This window comes from Eleutherodactylus coqui, chromosome 5, assembly GCF_035609145.1.
Source record: "Eleutherodactylus coqui strain aEleCoq1 chromosome 5, aEleCoq1.hap1, whole genome shotgun sequence".
In the NCBI taxonomy this organism is placed as follows: Eukaryota; Metazoa; Chordata; class Amphibia; order Anura; family Eleutherodactylidae; genus Eleutherodactylus; species Eleutherodactylus coqui.
Genome location: NC_089841.1, coordinates 116,240,561 through 116,268,560, shown reverse-complemented (window position 1 = coordinate 116,268,560; position 28,000 = coordinate 116,240,561). Strand labels below are relative to the sequence as shown.

Here is a 28,000-nt window from a genome sequence, read left to right as displayed (position 1 = left end):
CGTGTTGCCCGGCCGCAGAGTAGTGTTGACAGTCGCTCTAGTTACCATTCACTCTTATGTTCTTTACCTGTGAGCAGAAAAGTTCTGATTGGTTGAAGAGCTTCTAGACCCCGCCCTTCCTCACTTACCTATTGGCCAGCTGTATGAGGGCGCTGAAAGACGATTGGCTGTGGCTTTGACGCTGCTGTCCGGTGACGCTGCGCTGTGTGAGGACGGAGCCGTGTAGTCAGCGCTCCTGGAGGCTCCGGGCTCTGCCGGGACATCGGGCGGCAGGTACCGGAGGGCGGCGGGGGCGGGAGGACAAGCGGCAGAGGGCTGGTTGTAGGCTTCTGTGTGCCCGGTGGTGTGAGGAGAGAGCGGAGGAGGCGGCTGCGGCCTACAGCGAGAGGGGCGGGGCCTGACGTGTAGCATCACTGCACTATTTAAGCCCTGCCTGCTGTGTGGGCATACAGTACGGGAGGAGCAGCGGGGCTTGTGGGGGCTACAGAGTGTGCTGGGACTTGTAGTGCTACACTCCGGAGCTACAAGGGCTGTGCTGCAGGCAGCCTGTAGTGTGACCTAAAGCAGCGGACTGTCCGTGAGGGAGCCTGGGGGAGAGGGCCAGGCCTCAGCCACAGGGGACAACGCTTGTGCTACCTCCACATTGCGCCATTTTGTCCAGCGCCGCTTCTGTCTGGTTTCCATCCTCTGAGCCTGGGGGTCAGTTGGTGAGGGGCGACCTCTGCGGTCTGCATTGTACGCCGGCTTCCATCCCAGAGTAGGAAAGTGTCGAGCACTCGGCTGCCAATGCAATGGCGGGTGATGCCCCCCGACCACAGAGCGATTGCGCCAGATCGTTTTGTGATCAGCTTTAATCGCCTCACTGCTTCTAGGTAGTATCCGGCACCCTCTGCCTGTCTAGATGCCCACGTTTGCCCGCATAAGGACTGTTGGCGCATGGCTCTGGTGGGCCGGGGTTGTACTGCTACACACCGCTGATGGGGCAAGAGATTCTGTCACCAGAAAACCTCTTCTAGGGTTTGTTCACATGTGGAAGAAAAACTCTGCGCCAAAATCCGCAGCATTTTTTTTATCCAAGTCGGAGTCCATGGAGTCGGTGCGGATTGTGACTCGAAATCAGCTACAAATCCGCAGCCGACTTCAGCCCGTGCAGCGCCCCCCAAATACCAGTGCACCGCGGGAGCTGCACCTGAGCGCTGCTGCCGGCGTTGCTGTGGTGCCACGTCCGCATCACGTGGCCGGCTGTAGCGCTGCTAGCACTTCTGGGTACGGCCGGTATTTGGGAGGCGCTCAAATTCCTTTTCAAAATCCATACCAGATTTGATGCAAATTTTTCAGCAAAAAACCTCGCGTCCTTCTGCTGCGTGTGACCGTACCGTAAGGGCATTTCACATGGCGCAATTCAACACGCCACGTTCTGTGGTGAATTCCACCTTTAAAAAGCCTCATCAATACCTTTTGTTTTTGGTGCAGATCTGCATGTGGGTTTTGTCCTGTCAATGGGCAAAATCCGTGTGCAGAAAACAGTCTGAGTTGACACCCCTTGAAGCGGCGGGTCACATGACAGGGAAACCTCGTTTCCAGGTCTGAATTCTACTTGTGTATTTTGCCCATTGATGGGGCAAAATCCACATGTGGATCCGCGCCAAAAAAACATGGCAGTCCTTGTTTTGGCTTTTAGAGGTGGAATTTGCAGTTTGGCCGTGTGAGCGTACCCTAAGGGCAGCCACACAAATCTAATGTCATAGCGTATTACGTGCGCATAATACACGGTGAATGGAGGCAATACAAATATTGTGCCTTTCATTGGCCCACACGCCAGTATATTTTTTCTTAATGCGGCAGAAATCCACGGCGTTATGCCTCAGCGATTAGGTTCTATTGAATTCCACCGCGTGGGAAAAAACGTTCTAATTGCCGCAGGAATATGTGCGGCCGGCTTCCATTGTAGTCAATGGAAGCCGGCCGTCACGCTATACTTCCGCTGAACGTATCGTGTGAATACGCGTCCCTGCTGGCCGTGTCATCCTGCACTGCCGGCGCGTCACGCACTGTACTGCGCATGCGTACCGACTCGTCGGATGGGAATAATGCAGCAGATCCGGGAGGTGAGTATGGGGAGGACCGTGGCGGACTCCGCTGCGATATTCCGCTACCGGAGTCCACCACGGCTGTGGGCATGAGGCCTAAAACAGAACGCAGCATGTTTTAGTTTACCACAAATAGACGTGTTGTGGATTTAGAATCTGCAGCAGTTTTCATAAACACTTTGGCCTCAATGTTGAGGTTTTCTGCTGGTTGTGCTGGAGAGTTTAGAAATCTGATTCCGGATGTGGGACCCTGCCCCAGAATCCGACCCTGTGCCGTACTGGTGCCCCCTGCGTACCTGTCATTCTTTTTTTCTTCTGTGCTGTGGATGTTCCGGCTGTTGCACATGCACAGTACAGATTTACCCACGCCATTTCTGTAATGATTGCAGAATGGTCGGCTTACGTCGACTTCAATGGAAGCCGTCCACGCGTAGCCCGCACAAAAATAGAGCATGCTGTGTTGTTTGGTTTTTTTTTTCCTCCCCGCAAGCAGGAAACCGCAATTGATTTTCGCTTATGGGCGGGAAAAAGCGCTTTTCCCTAGCATGCTTATGAAAGGTACTTGCGGTGAAACATGGGGGCAAACACCGTCCCTGGGTTCCGCAATGCAAATGCAGGTGTGTGCAGGGGGCCTAATTCAGATTACTGTACATTTCATTGCAACGCCTTTGTGCCGTCAACAGAGTTTTAGGCTTCAATCATTAGCAGTGGCAAAGCTAGGGCAAGTACACAGTCTGATGCTGCACAGGGTGTATATATAATTTTACCACCAAATAATTCGGCCAGTGTGCCTCACCCTTAGGCCTCATGTCCACGGGGAAAATCAGATCCGCTGCAGATTCTCCATGTAGAATCTGCAGCGGGTCCCTCCTGCCCCGCGGACATGAGCGCCGAAAATAGCAATTTAAAACCATTTACCTATCCGGCGCGGGCGGGGAATGTCAGCTGTTCCTCACGGCCGGATCTTCATTTTCGGCCGGCGGATGAATTCCTGACGCCGGCGGCACGTCGCCGGCACGTCGTCGACGTGCCGCGCGCATGCGCCAGGCACATCCGCCGAGCCGAAGCAAGGAAGATGCGGCCGTGAGGAACAGCTGACATTCCCCGCCCGCGCCGGATAGGTAAATACTTTAAATTCCTATTTTAGGTCTCCCGCGGATCCGGACGGCTTCCATAGGCTTCAATAGAAGCCCGCGGGAGCCGTCCCCGCGGGAGACCCGCACGAAAATGGAGCATGGTCCAGATTTTTCCATGCTCCATTTTTTTTTAAATCCCTTTTATTGACGATCCGCGGGTATTTATCTACCCGCGGGTGGTCAATGCATCCCTATGGGATGCGGATCCGCATGCGGGAGATCCGCTGCGGATCTTAAATCATATTTTGCCCGTGGACATGAGCCCTTACGGTCCCAATCCATTCATGTTGCCCTTTAGAAAAAGTCACGCACACAATATATTGTATTCAGCGGACAGCCCGTGCAAGAACAAAGGTCCTGTGTGCTCTGCAAACAGCACCCAGAGGTTCATTTACATGCAAATGAAGCTGATAAAGTGCTAATGGACATTAGTGTCCATTAGCACTTTATGCAAAATGATCGCTAAAACTATCAATCTTTCAATCATTTGATTGTCTTTGTGTGTAAATGGGCCTTAAGAGTGCTATAACACAATGACAAATAATTGCCAGGTTGAAGTTGCAAGTCCAGGTGCAGCCAGTCCTCTAAAGATAAGGGCCCTCTTACATGGAGTGACTGCCCAACAGGTCATCCCAGCAATAATCGTTCTTGCACTTTTACACCGGAACGATCATCACTAGTGAGTGGAGGAGGAGCGTATCGGGGATCACCCGCCTCGGTTCACAGTAAACGGACAGTCGTTCATAGATGAACCACAGCCTGTTCATACGGGCCGATCTGTCGCTCAGTTTTACGCATGCAGAAATTGAAGGGAAGCAAATAAATTCTCGTTCAGTTGTACATGTGTTACATTGAGGGCTAATTGTTCAGCTTCTCGCTGTATGTGGGAACGTGAACAATCTATCGGCCCGTGTAATAGAGCCCTTCGTCAGTAGCGTTACCGGCTCTTGTGTAATAGCATCCTAAGAAGCTGTTCTGTGAAGACGTCTGCATGCACTTAAGGAGCACAGCGACAAACATCCAGGCATGCTTGGCAGATCAGCCAAATCCTTATGTATGAACATTCAGATTGGAGAGTAATAAACACTTTTTTATTGGTTTCCTCCTTTAGATGGGAATCGCAGTACCGTGCAAAAGTCATAGAACACCTTTTTGTTCAATTAATAATTAAAACCAGATGGTGAAACATTTCCCACTTTTCTAATGTTTTCATTTTCTGATTGTAAAATGTTTTAAAATTCTGTTGTGTGATCTTCACTATGGCGGCGGCCATTTTTCCTGAGCTACATTTAACAGCGCTTAGAGAGATGCTTTACAGCAATTTCATCGGCCATTCACACAATGGTCAGGAGCTGCCCCATTGACTTGTATGGGAGACTGTTCTAGCCATGCTCTGTGACCTGTGCAGGGAGGGGGAGGAGGTAGTCACAGCTTCTTACCTCTTGTGAATGGTGGATCCTGTGTTATCTACATATAGGTAGGGCTGCTAATTGTCCAGAAACTCCTGACAGTCCGTGAAAATGGGGTGTATTTTCCAGTGTCCATGAAAACCATTAAGTGTGTCTGTGATTTTTGTGAGGCTGCAGCCACGTGAGCAGGTCATGTGACTATCATCATTTTACAGTAAGCGCTGGTAACATTACTATCCATATTTGACCCATAAACATGTATTACTTTATTATTCATTGTGGTTTTCCAAGTTGTCCATGATTTTTTTGGATTAGTTGTCGAGAAAGACTTGAGGTTGGCAACTCTGCAAATAGGTGTTAACCTTCCAGTGTAATGCTGCACTGTGACAGTCAGATGACTGCTGCAAAGCAGGAAGTATCAGCCTGCTATCACAGTCTGTGTGAGAAATGCAAGATTTTAGGATTTAAATAAAATAATACATTGTGAATGACTGTGCATCCCCCAGGTCCAGCTAAGTGAAATGCACACAAATCCACCCAAACACATGCCAAAGAAAACCCAAAAAGAGAAATCTCTTCAAAAACCTACTACAACACCTTTAGGGCTCCTGTCCACGGACGATAGTGCATTGCGTTACTCGTGGCGATAATCTGGCCATGAGTAACGAAGTGCACGCTTTCCATAGCGTTGCTATGGAAAGTGCAGCCTCCTGTCCACGAGCAGAGAATAGAGATTCTGTGTGGGACTCAAGTCGCAGCATGCTGTGAATTGCCGCGATTCTCCATGGTGAGCCTATCTGCTCCCCGGTAGCGGAATGTCGCTAGCCCGATTCCGCCTCGCTTATACTCACAAATCTATAGATTTTATACTACACACATGACAGACACCCGCCCTATCACGTCACTGAACACCAAAGACTAAACCACAGAAAAGAAACTAGAGTTTTGACGCTGCAGTTCTCCAGCGGAAATCTCACGGTTTTTCAGTGTGGCCAAGGCGCTGGGTTTCTGTCCTGCGTGAACCCAGTCTAATGCATATTTGGTGGCACTGTCCAATCCTAAAGCCATTCCGGGAACAGATTGGAAAAAAATATGCGTAACATATCAAACTATACCTTCAGCCTCTCCCCAGAAGATGTGATATTATCTAAACCCTCTTCAAATTCTAGACCTTCGTAACCCATTTATCTCTGCTGCAAAATTTTTGGTGCCTACCATGTTGAAGCAGACAGAAGTGCCTACATATACCCAATGGGTGGCTAAAATAAATGAAATTACGAGACTTGAGGAACGAACAAGTTGGGCTAATAAAACTCACAAAAAATTCCGAGTTACCTGGGACCCATGGTCTAAACTGATCTAATCCTGTAAAAAATGTACACCGTATATACTCGAGTATAAGCTGAGTTTTTCATCCCTTTTTTTTGTGTGTGTGTTGAAAAAGTGCCCTTCGGCTTATGCTCAAGTGAGGTAAAAAAACAACCCCCTCCCCCGTAATACTTGCCTCCCAGCCAGCGTTTGTGTCCCCAGCGCGATGCTGTTCCCGGCGGTGCAGCAAGGTGCTTGAGACGTCTCCCCGCTCGGCTTTCAATTCCCTCGCCGTAAGCGCTGTGATTGGATTGAGCGCTTGATCATTCAGTAAATGACATTACTGTATGGCTGCGATTGGTTTATCGAGCGCCGGCTGTGATTGGCTGGCGCTCGATCCAATTACAGCACTTACTTACACAGCGCTGACAGTGGTGGTATTCAAAGCCGAGGAGGGAGGTGACAGCGGCGAGAAGTCTCAAGTAGCTTGCTGCACCCCTGAGAAGACCATCACGGTGGGGACACAGACGCCGGCTGGGAGGTGAGTATTGCCTTTTGCTTTTACCTAGTTTATACTGGAGTATAGGTAAGCTTATACTGGAGACAATACGTTTTACCAGTTTTGTTTTTTGTTTTTGTGGTAAAACATTGATTCGGCTCATACTTGGGTTGGCTAATACTCGAGTATATACGGTAATTATATATATATATATATATATATATATATATATATATATATATATATATTATTTTAGAAGCAATAGAAAAATACTTTTATTGTACTTCGTTAAATAATCTCTAAGTATATACGTATTGATTCATCACGGAGTACCTTGTAGTAGGATTCCTTCCTAAAATTCTAATCCTTTCCCTTGCTCTTTTTAACAACAAACACCACTTGCCAAAAAGCACACAATTATCTGACTTTTGTGCCGATACCTCAACAACTTGATAGTGTTTTTTCTTACTTTGTTTTGTGGCCAAACTTTCCTTTTTTAATTCTTTTTTTGGAGACTTGCTTTTGTATTTTTGAAGCAATCTGCAGGAATATTTTGCATGATGACCAGTGTAGAAGTTAAGTGGACTTCTGTTACTCACGACTTAAGGAATTCAAAACCCATTGAGAAGTGTTGCAGTCTTGGCTCTTGGGTGGACAGTGCATTGTTCTCTCAGCTCCCGCGGCTTCTTTCTTCCAGGACTGTTTTATCCTGGCAGTAGTGCGCTGCTCCCTCTTATTTTACAGGAGAATGCATCTTTTTTCAGATGTTTCCTACAGGGCATTGCACGATGTATTATTTGTCTATCGGCATTCATGATGCCTTTATTTCCTCCAGGATTGGGCCTGTTATGTTTTTGCACTGCTGCCTTTTAAAAGCTATAACTTTATTTTTCCATCGGTGTAGCTATATAAAGGCTTGTTTTTGAGGGATAAGCTGTGTTTTTTTTTTTGTTTTTTTTTTTAATAATGGTATCATTTTGGTGTAACTTATATTGATTTACTTCTTTTAACTCTTGGGAGAATGGATAAAAAAAACAGCAATTTCACCATTGTTTTTTGAGCTTTAGATTTTGCCCTGTTCACCATGTGACAAAAATGGTTTTTATTATGAGTTAGGCCGCCTGGATTTCCCGCGGGATTTCCGCCGCTCAAAGCCTGCATAGGATTGCGTTAACAAACACACTCCTATGCAGACAGCTGCGGTTTGGCCGCGCGGCAAACAAACCGCGGCATGTCCTATTTCTGTATGGGGCTCGCAGAGCCCCGCACAGAAACATCACTCACCCGCCCGCCGGCTCTGGTTTGCGCATGCGCCGGCTGCCAGGCAGCCGGCGCCTGAAAGAGCCAGGGCCGCCAAGCGCAGGTGAGTACGCGCTCGTCCCTGCAGGCGCTTGGGTCGGGTCCCGCGGCGAAAATCCTTGCCGCCGGATCCGACCCGCTCGTCTTCAGGCGGCCTTAGTACGAATATTACAACTCCTAGTATAGTGTTTTTTCTTTTTCATTCCTGGTTTTATGTTGTACATTAAACACATAAACACTCTGAGGGCTTGTTTTGTGGGATGAAATTGTTTGTTTGTTTTTTTTCTTTGAAAGAAAAGCAATCCTGGCAGTTTTTTGTTTTTTTTTCTTGTTACCACATAATTATGCCAGAAATCGTCTATTTCACCTGCAAAACCAGGAGGCCATTGCAATCAGCCGTGAAGCATCTGGTATATCGCCAGATCATGCAGGCTGCCTGACCCGCAGCCAACCACAATCAAGATTGCGTATGCACTGCAGGTACCTGTGTCAGCGCCTAGCGATGGCGTGGGAAATACAAATATCGAGGGGGAAAAAAACTGTAATACAGGAAAATAAGGTATGCGGGGTCGCCGACCAGGCGAAGTCTTATAGCAAAGTGTGTTTACAGGTTGTTGAAAAGCAATTACCTCCCATGGAAGAGCATGGGGCATGGGGCATGTTGCAGACTTGAAAATTCACATCTATTTCACATTTGGCCCAGATTTTTGTGGTTTTAAATTGGAATAGGGAAAGTATAACAGTATAAGTGATTGAACGATCGCAAGTTCAAGTCCCTTCTGAGGGGGAAAATAAGCGAATAGGGAAAGTTGCATCTGAACTTGAAACCGCATGCAGATTTACTATGTGGATGTCCGATGTCTGAAGGAAACTCTGTATGAATATTCCCTTTCTAGACCCTATTGAAGTCTTACAAAAAAAAAAGAAAATGTATCTATATAATTACAATGAGAAGAAAGGTTCTCCGTATGAGGACTACAGCGTGGCGTAGAAAGAGACGTTCCTACAAACCTATGGTACTAGTTACACTTGTTTCTCCTGCCATACAGATCTGCTTTGATAATGTAGTGATTTCTTTGCAGGAATGGGTCAGGAGTCCTGTAAATCTGCCTGGCCTAAACCATCAGGTGGCTATCAGACAGTCACGGGGAGGAGATATGGAAGACGACATGCGTACATCGGCTTCCGACCGGCTCTGGAAAGTCCACACCGAATTTCATCTCAACAGGGGAGAGAAAGTGAAGGGCTTGAGTTGGACAATGTGCAAGTGAAGAAGGACTTAAGTGTGTGATATGTTATTCTTTGTTTGTCTTGTGGTCTAGTTGTTCACCTTACAAATTGTGTTCTCACCTTTCACATTTAAGGGCTCATTTACATATCTGTATCCGTAAAACGCTGCAGGTCTCCCACAGTGTATTACCGGTCTGAGTTGGCAAAGACCGCGTATGGCAGCAAGTGCACTGTGCATAACTGCGTATCTCGCGCTCAGTGTCATGTGCAGTATGACTGGTGTTGTGTTTTTGTTTTTTTGCTTTTTTTATTCCTCCACACTGTTTCATAAGCAGGGTTCCATATGAATCGTCAACCCCTACTCAATGTATTGCGTATGGACAGTGTTGCATACACTGCCCATACAAAAATATAGGGCTGGCGCTGCATGGTACGTAGAGAAATGGAGCATGCTGCGATCTTTTGTCGCGTGTACCTACACTTAGTGCTTTTACGCTACTGTTCACGGATTACTGAAAGTCCATGTACTTTTGTTGACTCCATTCGCCACACTCACGCGGCTGTAAAATGTGCTGAAATCACGGTCGTGTGAATAAGCTCTAAGGGGGTGGTTTATACCATAAAACAGCAATTGGTTGGAATCTTGTCACTAGTACGTTAATGGAAGCCAGGAATGGGATGGTTTCAGTACGTGTCTCAGTGAAGAGCGGGCCGTACATGCATGGTCGCTCTCCACTGAGAGGAGTGCAAATTGCAGAGGAATCTATAGTTAATTCAGAAACTGAGTGTCGGTTTCAATGTAAAAAAACGTGACTAATTTTAATGCATGTACATGTCTGGGTGACATCTGTATGCATTGTGCATGTCCTCTTCTTCTTTTTCTTTTTTTTTTTTTATCTTGTGCTACATCCGCATACCGTTTTTTTTTTTGTTTGTTTGTTTTTTATGGATCATTGTGTTGTCCATGTGCATTTAGATGCAGATATGGACAAAGCACAAACGTGAACATGGCTTTGAATAAACTGTTAAAAGGGTTGTCCAGTTTTGATTACTACTTGTATATTGTAAATTCCCTTCCAATTACCTCCCAGGAACATCTGCCCACCAAACGAACAGCGCCTGCTAATATGAGTGGGTATGCCTGTATTACAAAGAGTTCTCCAGAACAAACACTCCTGGTAGTAGAAGCTCGCTCCCTGAGCCCAAATATCCGTCAACATGACTATAAGTGGCGATATCTTGACGATGGCTCCATGTAATCAAGCCTTTTTTGACGATTTTATTACCTTAGTGGTTATAGCAATATGGTAGAACTATGTCTGCATTGTGACGATTATCGTTCCAAAAACCGCTGGAGCGTTCTCATCTGAGCGCTAATCGTTCAATGTAAACACGCCCATGAATCGAACAACGAACAATTTGCGTATGATCATTGGCTCGTTCGCTAATCGTCCGGTTTAAATACTGCTCATTCAGTGGTTTTCATTCACTGGTACAGTTAATGTGAATGACTGAACGATGTAGTGAGCGAACGATTTGTCTGCCTGTATAAAGAGGCTGAACAAGCGACCTCTGACATCGTTTGCTCGTGCGAATGATAAATGGTAACAGTAACAGCACCCTTGGTAAGGAACCTGAATGACATTTAAGGTCCGTTGTAATTGGAGACAGACATTTGAGGTGTGAGGTATACCTCACCACATGTACTTCCAGACTTCCTTTTTAATTAGACCACTTAGTTACTGTGGTTTGTCTTATTTTTTTTTCTTCTCATATTAAATCATATTTTACAGCTGGTCTATGATGAAAGCGCACATGTAGAAGATTATATTCATGTTTCCATCCAGATGAAAGACTAGTGGCTTAGATGATTTCTCCCTGAGAGTCCTCGATAGCTGCACAACTCCCTTCTCTCCGCCATCAACCAGATTATATTAGTACTCTTCAGAGTGAAAGCTCATAAGTATTGTCAATCCATTCGTACCGAGCGAGACGTACTCTGCTGTCATTACCTGATACATTGCAAAGGGAAAGTAACTCTTCCAAATCCGCTTTTGTTTAAATATTAGATTTTAGCTCTCCAGGTGAGAGAATTGCTGATGGCGACAGGATTGTAAATGTACTTACCTTAACTGACCCCAACCCACCTGAGAATAGGCGGACTGGCTGCAAGGGCACAAAAATCAACTTCTGTAAGCCCAGATGAATAGTGCAAGCTTCTCCCTTCCCACACAAAATCACTTTTACGTGTAGAACTAGAGGGAAAGGTTTTTTTTGTTTGTTTTCTAATGAAAATTGTAGACTTTTCTCCTATTCGCTCTGCTTTTGCACTGTAAATTTTAATTGATATTGTATAAATATTAGATTCCAGTGGCACTCCATATTACATTTCTTTTGTATTATGCGTATAGATTTACTTTGCATCAAGTCATGCTAACCATCCTTCCAAAGCATAAATGTTGCCCATGAAAGAGGAGGTTTTGTCTGATGCATTCATAAATCTTTTGAAATATTATACACGTTAAGGAAAAGCCCAACTAGCGTATTGGATGCGCCCAACATTAGCTGATTGGCGTACGAGATGCACTCAATATTATCTGTCGAGGAGGCAAAGAAGGATCGGGCATGTTGACCGTTCACATCCACATATGTTTCCCCTAGAGAGAAGTTGTTGCCTAAGCTGTCAGGCAGCGGCCTTCTCCTCTCCATATACATGAGCATTCATGTGGCATAGAAGTCAGGAGAAATGGCTGTCGCCAAACTAGCATTCAGCTGCCAGCTATTGAAGGTGTACAGCATCTTAAGATGTTTGCACACTGCTGATTACATATGACACCAGGCTACTGCACGAAAAGGACAGTCTAGTAGCAGAAGGAGAATTGGTGACTGCCGAACACACCCCACCAAGACAGATTTGTAGTTTTTACCTGCAGCATTGCCCATTTTGTTATTCAGAGGCACAGGTGCATCCTGCCCAATACTTTAATAAGAAACCTACAAGTGCCGGATTTGGTGTGCCGGTAAGACTATGCATTGTACACTTTGGTTTTTACTCAAGGTTCCCTTTAAGATCACATGTCACTGTTTTCTGAGTTATAACATTATTTTATTATGGTATATTCTCATGAGAGAATTCAATTTGCAGGGGTCTTTTTGTGCGAGTGTGTTCCATTAAGATGCTATTCAGGATATTTTACTTAGGAGCAAATTAGTCTAATGGGTTTTCCTATCTCTGAATAAGTCTTCAGACAGGAGTCTCGGAGAAGGCTTTGAATAGTCACATTAACTGAAACTCCGGAGGATCACAGTTTGAGCTATAAGTGGACCATAACACACGTGTAGTACAGGATATATTTCTAATATCCTTAGAATTTGTGCAGGAACACTGAAAAAAGACCATTTTAGCATTTCTGATGTCCCTGCTTTTGGTTTTCAAAAATGAATATACTTCAAATCCTTACAACAACTTGGCCATTTCAGTGGATGATTCTGCATCTCCATAATAAAAATCAGAGGTGAGAGAAAAAATGTACAAGGACATAATTCGCAGAAAAAGAAGCCAAATACATACCACCTGATACTGCAGGGCAGGCCCAATCACCATGTACCCTAGTAGCATAATTAGCATCTCTATAATACTACAGACTTTGTATAGTTGTAAGTTTTGCTGTAGTATCAATTGGATTTCTGTGGACTCATCTTTTAGTGTATGCTCACACATCGCTGATTTGCTGCGGATCTGCAGCAGATTTGGTCCCTTCCAATTGAGTTCAAATTTAAAAGCTGAGATCTACTGCAGATCTGCACCCAAAATCCATAGAAAATCAACGACGTGTTAACATTCCCTTAAGCCTTCTTCACATGGGCGACACGACATCGCAGCAAAAAAAAAAAATCGCAGCGATATCACATCAGTGGTCTGTGCAATATCACTACGTTTTCTCGCGGCAATACTGTGACTTTGTAGCGCCACTTGTGAGGATTTTCGGAGGGCAGATAGAGGGGCTTGAAAAAAGCAGCTCTCTCCGGAAAAAAGGCCTAGCTGCAAGGAAAAAAAAAAATACATCACCTTAGAAGTGCTGTCCGCCTCCACTGCATCTTCTCCCTGGCACTGGTCTTCATCTTTTCTGGCCGGTGATTGAAAAATCCCCGCCTCCTGTAAACGCTGCCTCAGATTGGCTAAGTGCTCTGATGCTTAGCTAATCAGAGCCAGTGCTCAATGAACCAATCACAGCCATTCAATAATTCATGGAGCACTGGCTCTGAAGGGATGATGAAGAACCGGGATGGGGAAGAAGATGTGGCCGGGTTGACAGCGCTTCTAAGGGGATGTATGCTTCTTCTTTTTTTCCTGCAACTAGGGCTTGGTTTAGGGTTTTGACAGTAGGATTTCCTACTGTAAAAGTGGCATGGCACAAAAATCGCGTTTTCATGCGATGCAGCAGAGGAAGGCTCCATGCGAAACATGAGCTACAAAACCTTGCGAGTCACGTCCATATAGCAAAACCCGCAAGGTTTTTGACTTTTTGAGTGGTAGGCATGTATCATCCCTGCTCCATTCATTTGAAGACCTTTTTGAGACCCCAGTTCTTCTGATCGGTGGTAGTCCCAGTAGCTGGACCCCCGCCGAGCGGATAGTTACCCCCTATGCTGTGGATAACCCTTTGGAATTTGTGATTTGTTACCTACTTTTTAGCTGCAGATCTGAAGTAGGCCGTCTACTATTTCCCCTATCATTGTGACCCAGGCAACTATATGGTGATTTTTCTATGTAGAAGCTCATGATGTTGTGCAAATTCCCTTATTAATTTCTATAATTTTCTGTTTAGTTTCAGAGGAAAGCCTTGACTCGTCGCTCTTCAGCATTGGTAATGTGTTAACCGCTGATTTGAAGGAGAAGGAAGATAGAACATTGGATGTTAATGATAGTTTGCCTGTGTTTACTGAAGCTGAGCAACATACAGTTTCCCCTTTTCCAATGTCGGAGCATGTACTAAGATATCAGACTCTAAATAATATCACTGACTGCGTGAAAAGCAGGAAAAACTTTGCTAAGCATGCTTCAGTGGGTCATCCACATCGCTCCCCCCAAAATGCTATTTCATTTGTGAATATTGACTCTTTTGAGCCAGACAGCAGTGAGGGGGAGGAAGGCTTTTATAATGATGATTTTGTAAATTGGGAAACTGGAAAACATAGAAAAACTGTAAATTGCATTCTTCCAGAGTTCCAAGAAGAACCTTGTAATGAAGAATCGGACCTTTCTATCCTAAATTATCAATGCCCAGAAGACAGTTTATCTCAGGTAGAATCTGCTTCCTTAGCCAAATATGCCAATATAAATGTGTGCACAACCCCATGGAGTTTGTCCACAAGCTCTGTGTCTGAGGACGAAGCCACAGGGGTTAAGAGCGGGAATCTGTGTGATACTGAGCAAAAACCAGATGGACCTGAGCTGCTAGTTAAGAGCAGTATATCTGATTGCAATGAATTAAATTCAGGCGGCCATAAGTCTGACCTCACAAATGAACCCGTTGTCCGGCCTAAAATACGAAAACAGATTCCTGCAAGTTCTTCCAAAAAAGATCATTTGATGTCTGAAGAAACTAGAAAGGAGGCCAAAAGCTCTAAAAAAGGAATCCGTGAAGCACATGGAAAGGTAGAAAAGAACAGCAAGGATGGAAAGGCTCACAATGTTAAAGAATGTAACACCACAAGCTTGGAAGGTGCCTGGAAGAAAGGTCCTAAGGATTATATAACTCTGCAAGAGGAGAAGCCGGTTGTGGATGATACTTTCTGGGATGATTTTGAAGTCTATGGGATGAAGCTTCCTGATTGCCCAAAGGATGATGACAGGTATAGTTGGCCCCCCCAAAAAAACTTGTGTGCTACAAAATTGAGACAAAATTCTTATGTTTGCAAAAAGGTGGGCTAAGGCTCAATTCACGCAGGCGAGCGCGATGTCGCACTCTGAGCGAGGGAACGCCCAAAGACAGGACATGCTGTGTTTTGTTTTTCCCCTTACACCACGATGCAGGAAAAAAACTGTTCATGTATATGATCCCAATTGAAAGATGTCGCTCATGTATATGAGCCCATTCTCACAGCGCACAAATCTTGTGCAACTTTCTCTGCCGTGTGAAAGTGGCCTAAGGGTATGTTTACATGGGGTGGAAATTCCATGGCAAATTCCACATCCAAATGAGTCAAAGTCCACACCATTGGTACTAATTTTTATTTGAAATCTGCTGCATATCTGCAGCGGATTTCGGAAGATAGTGCTCCCCTCTCAATTCCCCCACTTCTACATCATCTGGCCAGCAGTGTGACACACACTAGAGGCTGCCGGGTACTGGGAGAAAGGCTGTGCCAATAGCACTAATAATTGGGAGGTGAGGGGAGCGCTGTATCTACTAAAATCCTCTTTGGGTACGCCGCTGATTTTTAGTCAAAATCCATATCAATGGTGCAGAATTTTCCGCTGTGGAAACGTACCCTAAAGCTTTCTATGCTGAGTTGTATGCATAGGTTCTTACTATACTATGCTGTTTAATTGAATTTCACATGAGTCCGGCTGAGCTGTGTATTGCAGTACTGACAGCATGCGCCCCCTCAGCTGATAGTCTGAAGTCTGCCGCTCAGGAACCCCGTCAATCAACTATTGATGACTATCTTGTAGATGGCTCATTAATAGTAGTTGTGCCTGTAGTAAACCCCCTTTACATCATTGGCAAACCACATAGACCTGCCTCATTGCTGGGGTTGTTAGCCGCATCACTGATTCAACCCAACTGTGCAGTGACCGTTTGGGGCTGCACCCTTAAGAGAATAACCACTTTATGCAAGGGTCTCGCACCCATTTAAGAGGATCAGCTCCCAATTTGGCTATTCTCATATGACAATATGACATGTATAGCTTGGATCTTGAGAGTTCGTAGTTCCTTCAACAGTATTTCTGCCCTGTGGTGCTCCTAGCCTGCTGCTGTGCAGGGAATGGGAATGCTGCCATTCAGATGCATGGGACTATCTTGCAGTAAGGAGTGGTGGGGCAGAGGGGGTTCACCTGGGGTGTTTGATGTCCTTTCTGTCTGTCCTTGTGTCTGAAGGATAGAAGGGATTTGAAGAGAGCCGTGCACCAATCAAAGGTGAGATTGGCTGTCCTCTCAGCCTGCAGTCAAGTGTTGGGGGTATGAGGAGACGTTGGGGTGAGAATAACAGTGAGGAATCCCCCTTTTATATATAACAGCTGTGGTCACTTTTAGTTACAATGTAATTTCTTCATCTGCAATATCAGCGTCTTCATCTGGTAAGCCCTGCTAACAAGCAGGTGGCTAATGGCATAGTTGTGCAGGGAAATACTGGGGACAGTCCCAACATTCAGGCTCCCTGCTTTACACTGTAGGTTTCATGTAAATTAATATGTATGTCTGTAAGCACCCACTTATTTTGCATCTAAGGACTCTCTGCAAAGTGTATTTAAAGTTATTAGATTGGTGGCAATAAACCAAAGTATTGTCTAGTAAAATGTTGACTTTTTGTACCTTTTTTTTTTTTTTTTTTTTTTTTTTAAGCTCCTATTGCAGTGACGGAGAGTGGTCTACGTGTTTACCTTCATACTTCTCTCGTGAGAAGGACCATTCCTCTAGTGATGAGAGCTGGGAGACTCTGCCTGGGAAAGAAGAGCACGAGGTTCAGAGCAATAGCAGTAGTCTAGAAGATGAAAATTCTGAGTTTTGCTTTCAAGTTGAGTAAGTGTAACTTCTTTTATAACTTCTCAGTAGTTTTTTTTTTTTTTTTTTTTTCCCCTAAAAGCCACTGTGTTGTATAAATTCATGACTGTGTTAATTTTTGTTAGTTGGCTCCACCTTATTTCTTAACCCCTTGAGTGGCACGCCCGGAAAAGTTCCGTGACGAGCTCCACTGCTCATAGTGACATAGCCCGGAAGATTACCGGGCTATGTATCACTATGGGAGCTGCAGAGCACAATGCCACAAGCTGTGACAGTGTGCTCTGCCTGCACAGCCCCACAGAGAACAAAGCAAGGGCTTTGAAAAACCAGCAGAAGATATTGCCGACATGTCGGCAATGTCCTGCTTTGTTTACAGGTTGCCATAGAGACCATCGGCTTGTCAGAAGCAAGCCGATGGTCTCTGTGGCAGGGAGAGCTGGTTGTTAGCTGTCAGAGGACAGCTAGGTACTAGCTCTTACAGCAGAGATCAGAGAAAACCTCCGCTCTCTGCTGTGTTAACCCTTTACATGCTGCAGTCTATGTGACTGCAGCATGTAAAGGGCTGTCACTGCAGCATGTAAAGGGCTGTCACCATCGGACCCCTGGAATGTGATCAGGGGTCCTGATGGGTCCCTGTGGAAGTCCCCTAAAGGGACAAAAAAAAATAATAATTTTTTTAAAAATTAAAAAAAAAAAGTAAAAAAATTATTAAAAAAATAAAAAAAACACTTGTCTCCCTTTACTTTGTAAAAAATCAAAAATACAATCACACATGTGGTATCCATGTGCGTCGTAATGACCCAGAGAAGGAAGTTAATACATTATTTAACCCCTTAATGACATGGCCCCTTTTTTCTTTTTTCCCCATTTCTTTTTTTCCTCCCCCCTGTTTAAAAAATCACAACTTGTCCCGCAAAAAACAAGCCCTTATATGGCCATGTCAATGGAAAAATGAAAAAGTTATGGCTCTTGAGACGCAACTGCAAAACTAGTTGAAATTCAATGATTAGACCATTTTAAAAAACCTGCCCTGGTGGGCACGACAGGGTGGTAGGAAACCTGCCACTCAAGGGGTTAAACGAGAGCTTCTTTGAAGAAAGCTGCACAAGTTTTAGATTACTTGTGAACGGTTTTCTTTGTTGGATAGACTTGAGCCTCATTGCAGCAAAAATTCTACATGATTTTCACCCAAAAATAAGCAAAATATCATTATTAATAAAACAGAAATTTAATTCAGCTGCTAATTTTTGGTTTTTGATGAAAAAAGAATTGCTGACCGCTTGCAGCATGCGATCCCCTGTCTGGTGCTTGGCATTGTGAAACAACCGGCCTGTAAAGAAAGGAAGAACATTTAGCACCTGACACTGAATTTGTTGAAATCCTGCAGCTTTATTCAATATAGATGAAAATAAAAGCCATCATATCCAGCTTGCACTTTTTGAGCCAAAGTCCTTTAATCATAGCATGGATTTCAGAGTAATGGATTTTCACTGTACTATTTTGTAAGGTCTGGTCGAAGCCATAATCATCAACTTAAATGACTGATTGTACTAACATGGCTATAGGCAACACTATTCGCCCACAATACAGAAATATATATACTCTTCTTTACTCAAGGTAATATTAGCCCGCTTGTCGTCTTTGACTTAAGTATACATATGAGAGGTGCGGGTTGGGTATAAAGTTGTCTGCTGTTTGAAATAGCTGACACCCACTGCAAACCGCTGTGACCAGAGCTAGGTCCAATCGTGGCTGTTGGACAGCTTGCATGCACTGTCAATCCTGACCGTACCATGTAAGCTGTCAGTCTGAGGGGTGAGGTCCCCCATCTGATTCGCCACTGGTTCTCCGTTATGCGATTGCAGGGTGCTGATGGTTGCCATTGTAGCTCTGCGCTTAGTGGAGGCTCCCAGTGCTGCCATGCATTTAACCATATTAATCCCTGCCCGTGGACATTTTTCAAACCATGAATACTGCAAAAGCAAGATCCCGAAAAATTGCAAAGCTATGTTTTTTCGTTTTTGTTTGTATTTATTTATTTTTTTCATTTTACTCCACTTGAAAAAATGTTAAGTGTTTTATGTTGCAATAAATGGTGCCATGAAGTCATGGCTCTTGCAGTCAAAGATGGATAGGTCCTCAATATCAGATCGGCACATATAACAGTGAAGCATCACAAAGTCTTACAATAGCAATTTCTTAACTTATTTAGTAAATTCAGCTTTCCTCTACTTGCTTAACATTTACATTTAGAATCCAAACTGTAAAGCTGTTGTGCCAATCTGTCATACTTTTTGCTTTAGGCTGAATGCACACGGGCAGAAATTCGCGGTGAGATTTCGTGCAGAATTTCCGCCATTGCACGCAGCCATAGGATTGCATTAGTTTATGCAATCCTATACAGACAGCTGCAATTTGACCGCGTGAAAACTGACGTGGTAACAAAATCACAGCATGTCCTATATCAGTGCGAGCCTCTGTGTGGCTCGCAATTCTGCGACATTGCTGACACGCCGGCTCTGCACTGCGTATGTGCGGCTGTGTGCCAGCCAGCACATCGCAGAGCAGAGAGAGAGAAGATGCTGGACGGGTAAGCAAGAGGTCAATGCAGGGGCACAGGGTTGCATCCCGCTGCGAGAATCTTGCAGTCGGAACCCGACCCGGCTGTCTGCATTCACCCTTACTGATCCTGTTCTGGTATTGGGCTAAAGAGGCCGTGTCATGTTCTCTGAACAGGCTGAATACTTTTTTCCAGCTGCATGCCCACGGTTTCCACTGGTGGTTACTGCCCTTCCACCACCTCCACTTTCCCCTGAACGCTTTTGCCATCCATTGCTGTAGTCCCTTTCCATGCCGCTGGTCAGAGGATGTCCAGGTCCTCTTTAAATGATGGATTTGCTGTATGTTCACGTCTGCACCTATTGAATAGATTGGTGTGCTGGCATTGAGCAGTGAATGTTGGGTTCAGTGACTGTTCCATAGCTGGAAGTTATTGACCTGTTTGACAGGGAAATGCAAGCTGCTGTTTCCAATGGCAACCAGAAGAAGTTTGATTTTAGAACAAACGCACTAGAGAAAACTGAAATTACTAAAAATATATTCAAAACCAATGTTAAGATCGTATACTAATAGACACGGCAACTTGAAGCTTCGCAAAACTTTAATTAGATCTGAGTTAGTCATCTAAGTATAAAATAATGAGATCGTCCGAATTTCCTTTTTTTTGCCAAGATTCTGTCATACTGTCCCGTATTTCAACAAAAAAGACCTGTAATCCTACTGTAAGAAGCACCCAGACCTCCCCTGAGAGACCCAAAAACATTAGTAAATCGTGATTGTTGCATTGTTTGTTGCTGTGACTAATTGATGCTGTTGAAAATGGAGAGTTGTTTTATCACTTGGAAGAAAGAAATCTCTTATTTCGGTTTTAAGAGATGTGTACTTGGGATGGATTGATGTGATTCTACCCTGCAATGACTCAGAACTGCAATCGGCAAAGAACTGAACATTTTAAAGCTAATTTGCAGTTTTCTTTGTCACGCGATGCGCTTGGAAGTGAACCTCTGCCGGCTATTTTTCTGCTGGAACTTTTTCAATGCAGTTAAGAGACACGAGGGCAGACTTGCCAAACAAGATGCAGCCAAGAACGGTGCACATGCCGGGCCTTCCACTTATTGATACATTTCAGGCACTTCTTGTTCCCCATTACACTGTTTTAAAGAAGTGTCTAGACAAAGGGGTCTGGCTTAGAGGTTTTCTAAAATGTGCCAGATTTGGGTGTAAAATACAGATGTGATGTAAAGAGAAAGGTCTAACATGTCTATCAAGATCTGCTAAACCGATCACAGCTAACCCTCAACTAACAGGCAGAGACCAGTGTGTTTTTAAAAAAAAAAAAAAAAAAGTAGTCTCCTATTTAAATTACTATGTAGCTCCACAGCCCTTGTCCCTGTCTCTTAAGTCCTGGAAGAAGCTTCAGTGATCTTGTGCCATTCGTTCTGCATGTAACCATGCAGTAAATCACAGGCTTAAATAGTGATGGCACAATCTATGGTGTGGCCTGTGACTGACCACATGTTCCATGAGTGACCGCTGCTTCTTGGATGGGAACAGTGGGGATTTGGGGTGCTATTTAAGAGGGGAGTATAATGTATTGTATTATAATATATATTTTTTTTACTATTGTATTTGCTGCCAATTAGACTTTTTTTTTTTTTTTTTCTTTTTTCTAGTTTGTGGAAAACCCTTTTTTAACATGGCCTTTGTTGGTCTTGAGAGATACAAGTGTGTATAATATAGTGTAAATAGTAGTTGAAGTTGAACTTGGTGTATTGTTGCATTGGAGTTATTCAAAGTGAATTACCTTTTTAGGGAGCAGAACTCTCTGGAGGATGGCGAAATCCCATGGTTACAGTATCGTGAGGACATTGAGAGCAGCACAGATGAGGAAAACGAGATTGGACCCCATTATTTGCCTCCGGGCTTTTTTATTTTAGATGGGAATAATAATTTAGAAGATGATTCAAGTATGAGTGAAGACTTGGAAGTTGAATGGAGGTAAGCCAGTGTGCTGTTAATTGAGCCATGTTAAGTGAGAAGTCTAATGTATTACGCAGAACTAGCTAGAAATCTATATGGCTGACCTTTTTACTTGTACTGAACAGGTAAGGACCTGTTCACACTAGTGGATAATTTCCAACTAATACAGAACCACGCCTGGCTGTTTGCAAATGGATACCCATGCATTCTGACTGTTCCCATTCACTTACTAGTTCCATTTCCATCAGGTTTTCATTGAGTTTCCAGTATTTTTGAGAGAACAGCTCTACAGACTGCTCTCTTACTGTCAAATACCGGAAACCACAACATACTTCATACATGCAAGTGTGTTCCGAACTCTATATGCATTGAGTAGCATGATTGCTTGGTATCAGAAATGTGTTCAATGACCAAGGTTATGCTGATTATATGGAGAATTCTTAATATACCGAAAAGTTCTTCAGTTGGATTTATTTCTTTTCTAATGGAGGTCCCTGAACATACAATGGTCGTCCCAGAACCAGTTATATTGTAAGTTGAAACCATAACTCTATGGAAAATTGGTAATTGGTTCAGGAACCCCCAAATTGTCAAGCAAAAGTAATACAAAATGAAGATTTAAGAAAAATAAGCCGGTATCTAAATGCAGATAAAACAAGTTCTTGCATCTAACCGAGCGGCTGGAAGATGTAAATAGCTTTTGTATGGAGAGGACAGCAGCTTCTTCAGGATGATGCACAGCAGATCATTTACCTGAAGAGAGAAGAGGTCAATCTACTGAATTTCCAGAATAGCCGCTCATCTGCACAGCCCTCTACCTGTGCCAAGAACATGTAGTACCACAACATATTGTAGAGAACCACCACTAGGCTGCCAATTGGTGCATGCACTTCAGTAATACAGGGGTTTACACCAGTGAAATGCCATGCTGATGGGTTGTATCCTCCAGTAAAAGTGCACGTGCCGCAGATCTGTCTGGCATTGCACGTTGAATCTGGTTTCAAGTTACAATATAATCATAAAGGGCTTTTCTCCAAAACAGAGGCCTTGTTCTCTCTGGAATACCATTGGTTTATTGTACCCATTGATTTGCCCTTAAAAACTATCTATCGCACCTGTTTGATTTCTTGGCTTTGGGTTAAAGGAGGTTTAACCCTTTCCAATCCACTGTCAGACGTTTTCATACATTCTGATTAAAGCCTGTACAGCTCCAATGTCTATTGCCGGCTGCTCCGCTGTCAGAGCCTCTCTGGCGCACACGCACGCTGGCTTTAGCCAGCAGATGGCACGGTTGTATAACAGCAAAAAGAAAAAGCCTTTTAGGAAACCCTGAATCAAAATTGGATTGGAAAGTGCTAATATTGCTCAACAACTGCTCTGTCCTGGTTGCTTATGGCCAGGATGTGTGGCTGCTGCAGCCAATCAGCCACAGCAGTGACCTTCTATAGCCAGTGATTGGCTGTACATTCACACATCCGGTCCGCGGCAACCAGTTATGAAGCAATTTTTAAGTAGTGGGAAAACCCCTTTAACAAGGCCAGCCGACTCCTTTGCATTTCTCCAGTTTTTAAGACACCCCCTCCCCAAACAAGGGATGTGAGGATATCTAGTAAAGGGAACGTCTGTTTCAATTTCTGAACTGCTGGGAATCCCCTGTACAATACTAAATGATCCTGGACACCCGATCTGTGGGGTACTTGAGGCCCGGAGCTGAGCAGCGCTGCTCTACTCTATTCGGATTTCCAGAGAGAGAGTTGACTTGAGTTTACTTCTGCCTGCATAGATCATTCATTTATTGGTTAATTGAACACCGTGTAAACGAGATTTAAGTATAACCTCATTTTTTAGGTTGCTAGATGACTTTGGAGATGGTATTGGTGTTGCTCAAGCCATGTCCTACATGGATTCTCAGTTTCTTACATATATGGCTCTTGAAGAGAGGCTTGCACAGGCTATGGAGGTACTTCTTGATTACTGTAATGTATACTATAAATTGTCTTGTGAATGTTGTCTGAAATTAACATTTGTGTTAAAACAAACACCTTTTTTTTTTTTTTTTTTATTTCCAATGTGTATGTGACTATTCACTATAGTTGGAATTTAACAGCTAATCCTATCCCCAAATTAAGATGTGGTATAAGTAGAAGCTGCTATCCGCATACAGAGACTACACAATAAACTATGCAAAAAACATATGCAGTAGAGACGCGAGGTGGCAACTGGGATCATTTAAGGTCAAGTCACTTAGTTCGTAAAACAAATTTGCTGCAACTCTTTAACAAAAATCTGAGAGGCTTTTACTAAGATCCTAGTGATAAACTCTAAATTCTAAAATGGTTCTAGTCCTGTTCAATATATTTCTACTGGATGGAAATAATCATTTTATTTTACCATCAATGTTCTGATTATATTATTGAAGCTGACCGCCCGTAGTCGTGACCTTTTTGTATGACTCACATTGCAATTGTCAAATGATCCTAAATGTTGTTAATGTTATTGATTTAACGATCTTTGTCTTCCTAGACTGCATTGGCACATTTGGAGTCTCTGGCAGTAGATGTTGAGCAAGCGCACCCTCCGGCTACAAAGGAAAGCATCGAATGTCTCCCACAGATCATTGTCACGGATGAACACAACAGTAAGATATGAAGCATGAAATTATAACTGGGAACTCTAGGGTGGGGGAGAAGAGGTGCGTATCCCATTACCTGAAAAGTGTAGCTTCACCTTTTTCATGGAGCAGTTTTAATATGTATGGGAATTTAATTATGAGTTACTAACTAAAATCTACACAATAATGTGAATTGCTGGCTGTTAGTAGGAGCACAGTTCAGGTAATTAAATCTACTGACAACTCTCCCACTTGTGTCACAAGAACACTGACCACTCATGAGGACTGCCGCACTGACAGCAGGCCAAATGATCAGCTGATGGACAGGGATCCTGAGCAGCAGATCCCTATCGATCATCCAGATGACCTATCCAGAAAATATCCCTTTTAGGAAATAAAGGAGACAAGATTGTACAGTCACAGTATGACATAAGCTGTACGGAATGTTATTTTACATAATGATCAACATATCCTCTTTCATGGAGCACAGATTAGGAGTTCAATGGCTTTCTTAAATGCAACTGAGTATTCACAGGATTAGTAAGATGATCTTATAAGAGGCCATTATGTTCAATATGACTGTGCTGCATTTGGCATGAACACATATTCTGAGAGAAGAAGACCTGAATAAACACAAGCTAAGATGCAGTTGTCGATCTGTACAGATCACTAAATTTACATTCCTGTCAAACCTTTAGGGTATGGTCACAGGGTCAGATCCACAGGGACACAACCTCATCTAATGATGCAGGTTTGCTACATATTTCACCTTTCGCATTACAAAGCGTGAAATCTGAACTGGAATCTACAACAAACAATTGACTTGCTGTGTGTTTAAAAATTCACTGCATATGACTTTTTTTTTGTCTGCATCATATGGATTAGATTTAAAGAAACACTATCTCCATGTTTTTGCAGTCCTGAGGGCGCCATAAGGTAGTGCCTGATGCACTGATTACAGTGATATGTCTGCTGTATGTTGTATGTATCTGTGCAGTAGTTTGGGAGAAACTTGCATTTAATTAGTAGCAGCCAGACACAGAACTAGTCCTGGATATTTATGAGCTGCAGCCTGGCCACACCCACCATGCCCTCCAGCCAATGATTGGCATCTCTCTTTGCACCGTAATGGGCAGAGAGCTGTCAACCAGTGGTCAGAAAGCTAGCCTGCAGCTCATGAATACCCAGGACTACTTCTGTGCATGTACAGATACTGATAAAATGCAAGTTTCTCCCAAACTACTGTACAGACCCACACAGCAGACATATTCCTGTAATCGGTGTTGCTGTCATTATCGTGTGCTGCCCTCTTATTCACATGGCTTGCACTGTAAGTGCTGTGAATTTTCCATGTGGAAGACCATAGCCTTTATGCCCCTGTATAAACATACCCGTAAAGGGGGTCTGTCCAGAGGTTTTCTGATGCAAAACTGTGGATAACACTAGGTAGGGGCAGGGGCAAGAAGTGTAAAGGTACCCCTGTTGATAATTATAGGGTCTCAATTAGTTAAAAAATGAACTTTGATGCCTTTGGAGCACCTGTGGTAACAGTAACAAGATGTTTTGTGACTGCTGGAGACCTTTACACCGCTCTCCCCTGCCCATAATTAGTGCTGTCTTCACTTTTATATTGGGAAAACTGCTACAAGACTCCCGTCTATGAATACGGTTGCGGTATTTAACACGGTTAATGGTTATACAGCCCTTCTATTATTTTTTTTCTTCTCTTGCAGACATAAAGCAGTGGGGTTTAGCTTTTACATGCTTCTAAATGACACTCTATAATAGAGAAGATCAAAAGACAATAATGAAACCATTTTATCTTGGGCTTATCTGTATTCTTTCATACAGACAGCTGTTTTTTGTATTTTGTTTTTGTTGAAAGCCATTCAACAAGGAGTTAATGTAGGCAGACTTGGCATATAACGCCTCATGTTTTAAGTCTTGATTTTCATTTTGTTTTAGTTGTAGGTCAAGAGCAGTGCTGTGCCATATGCTGTAGCGAGTATATCAAAGATGAAATCTTAACGGAGCTCCCTTGTCACCATCTCTTCCATAAGCCTTGTGTGGCATTGTGGTTACAAAAAGTAAGTATCATTTATACATCAATATCTAGTAGTAGTGCAAAAATGTAGTGGATATCCGAGTGACTGCAGCGGTGAAGTGATTTGTAGTGACATCTGCCACAACAAATGCCAGGACCGTGGTGGGGCTGCAGTGCTGGATGGCAGAGGACTGGTAAGTATGCTATTTGTTATTTAGAGAGGCCAGACCTAAAGTGCTTTTAACTTAAAGGGGTTGTTCCTCTGCTAGCCATTCTGCTGCAGGAAGCAAACTGCTTCGTACATTGTGTAGTGGTCCAAGTTGGTACTGTAGGCTCAGTCCTAGTCTCTTCAATAGGACCTAGTCTGCTGCTGTGTAATGTACAGAGCTGTCTGCTTTCTCCAGCAAAAAAGCAAGTCTGACGACCCAGTTAAAACCACTCCAAATGGCTATGACAAAAAAAATCTGGTAGATGTGGGTCCCACCTATCTCAATATCTGCCCTCCCTTAATCCATGTGTATGCAGTGTTGAGAAGTTACAGAAATACTTGAGCAGGCTACACGGCACTGTTCCTGGAGCTCACATAGGAGTGAATGAGTTATAGAAACTGCATAGTTTGCTGTCCTGTGCTGTTTCCTTAACTCAGGCTCACTTCTATGAGAGTTCCAGAAAAGACGTAAGACGGCCCACTAGGCTCTCTGTAACTCCCTGTTCTCTTGGACCCAGAAGTATTCCCATTGCGGACATGATTGACCCAGCTTGAGAATAACCATTTTCCTCCTAGATTTTACCTGCACAGTGTTCATGCATGTGCTGTGCACATATAACTGCTCTATGTTCGCTCTGTCTGCTGTTACAGTATTTTTATATTGTAAAACTACTTTTCTGCACTGAGTGAAATCCTTCATATTTTGCTAGACAAGCTTAATTTGATTCTTCTATTTAGCCAAATTAAGTAATTGTGAGTCCGTATACCAAAAACATTACTAGAAGTCCAAAAAAAATAGATAGAATGACCGCCCATAAAAATAACTGCTGTAAATAATTCCTTTTTTCCCAGTCTGGAACATGCCCTGTGTGCCGTCACGTCCTGACATCTCTGCTTCCTGAAGTTGCTGCAGCCACTTCCTTCCTGTCGGACCATGACAACCCCCCATCAATTCATAACGCAGCAGGAACCCGATAAGTCATGAACTAACCAAATGCTCTAGTTTGTTTTTCTTGTAAATTTCTATTGTAAGAACATGCTAGTTTAAGCGCACACTGACCCACTGAGGCTTGGCAAGTCGTAAGCATAAAGCCTAATATGTTAGTTTAGATTGACTAGCAGACCTATATGTACATAGCTTTACTTACTTATACAAGGTGGTTGAGTTCTCTTGGGAAGATTGAAAGCAAAGATTGTTAAATGCTACTCATTTGTGTTCAGTGAGTTTTTTTTTTTTTCCGTTTTTGTGGCACAACACACTTTTATGTTTTCACAACTGCAGGGCAGTTAGAGCTTTACTGAATGATACTACTAAATCTTAACTTTTTTGTTTTGTTTACATTCTTTCCACACAAGGGGCCACAGACTCTCTACAAAGTATTTTGTCCTCTGCGCTCTCCTATAGTGAAAAGGTTGCAGCTGTGCCACTTTTGTAACTGATCTCTCATGTTTGCATCAAATGTGAAGACGTTCTGTGATAATAATAGATTAAACAATTGGTTCCACTGAAAATAAAAGGCATATTGAAATATTTTAGAAGTGTCACTTATTTTTGGTTCTAAGCAGAATTTCCATATCAAAGCATCAGCCAGGAGGCAACAACTCATGCATAAAAAGTTGCAGGTGTTAAAAGGGTAAGGCTTCCGACTGCCTGGTGCCTGACCAGGGGGTTTGAGAATCTCAGAAACTGCTTATCTGCAGTATTTTTTTTCACACACACACAGGTGCTTTTATAGTGGCAGAATTCTTGGACTTGTATAACAATGTTGATTTTGGTACTTCTTTCTTTCTCTTACAGAGACCCGCAATCCCCTTACGGGGACGACCAACCATGATTTCCATTGTTGACTGCCAACATGCAGAAATGTATGTTTGATTAGCAAAATTTTTATTTTTT

At 43.5% G+C, this 28,000-nt stretch overlaps 1 protein-coding gene across 1 annotated transcript; it reads left to right on the top strand.

The window, feature by feature from the left end:
* The first annotated feature begins 179 nt into the window (after positions 1 to 179).
* Positions 180 to 27,636, top strand: PJA2 (praja ring finger ubiquitin ligase 2). Its single transcript, XM_066603046.1, has 9 exons — positions 180 to 273; positions 8,824 to 9,024; positions 13,801 to 14,827; positions 16,543 to 16,719; positions 21,073 to 21,258; positions 23,089 to 23,200; positions 23,764 to 23,878; positions 25,817 to 25,938; positions 26,956 to 27,636. The coding sequence occupies exons 2-9, from the start codon at positions 8,826 to 8,828 to the stop codon at positions 27,079 to 27,081; spliced, it is 2,064 nt and encodes a 687-aa protein (XP_066459143.1). The 5' UTR covers positions 180 to 273; positions 8,824 to 8,825; the 3' UTR covers positions 27,082 to 27,636.
* Positions 27,637 to 28,000: the final 364 nt, after the last annotated feature.

What these genes read in the sequence shown, in the direction of transcription:
- PJA2 (XM_066603046.1), top strand. Translation starts at nt 8,826, where the DNA reads ATGGGTCAGGAGTCCTGTAAATCTGCCTGGCCTAAACCATCAGGTGGC. An exon ending in TGCCCAAAGGATGATGACAG is followed by an intron (nt 14,828 to 16,542) that starts GTATAGTTGGCC and finishes TTTTTTTTTAAG; the next exon opens with CTCCTATTGCAGTGACGGAG. An exon ending in TGGCATTGTGGTTACAAAAA is followed by an intron (nt 25,939 to 26,955) that starts GTAAGTATCATT and finishes CTTTTTTCCCAG; the next exon opens with TCTGGAACATGCCCTGTGTG.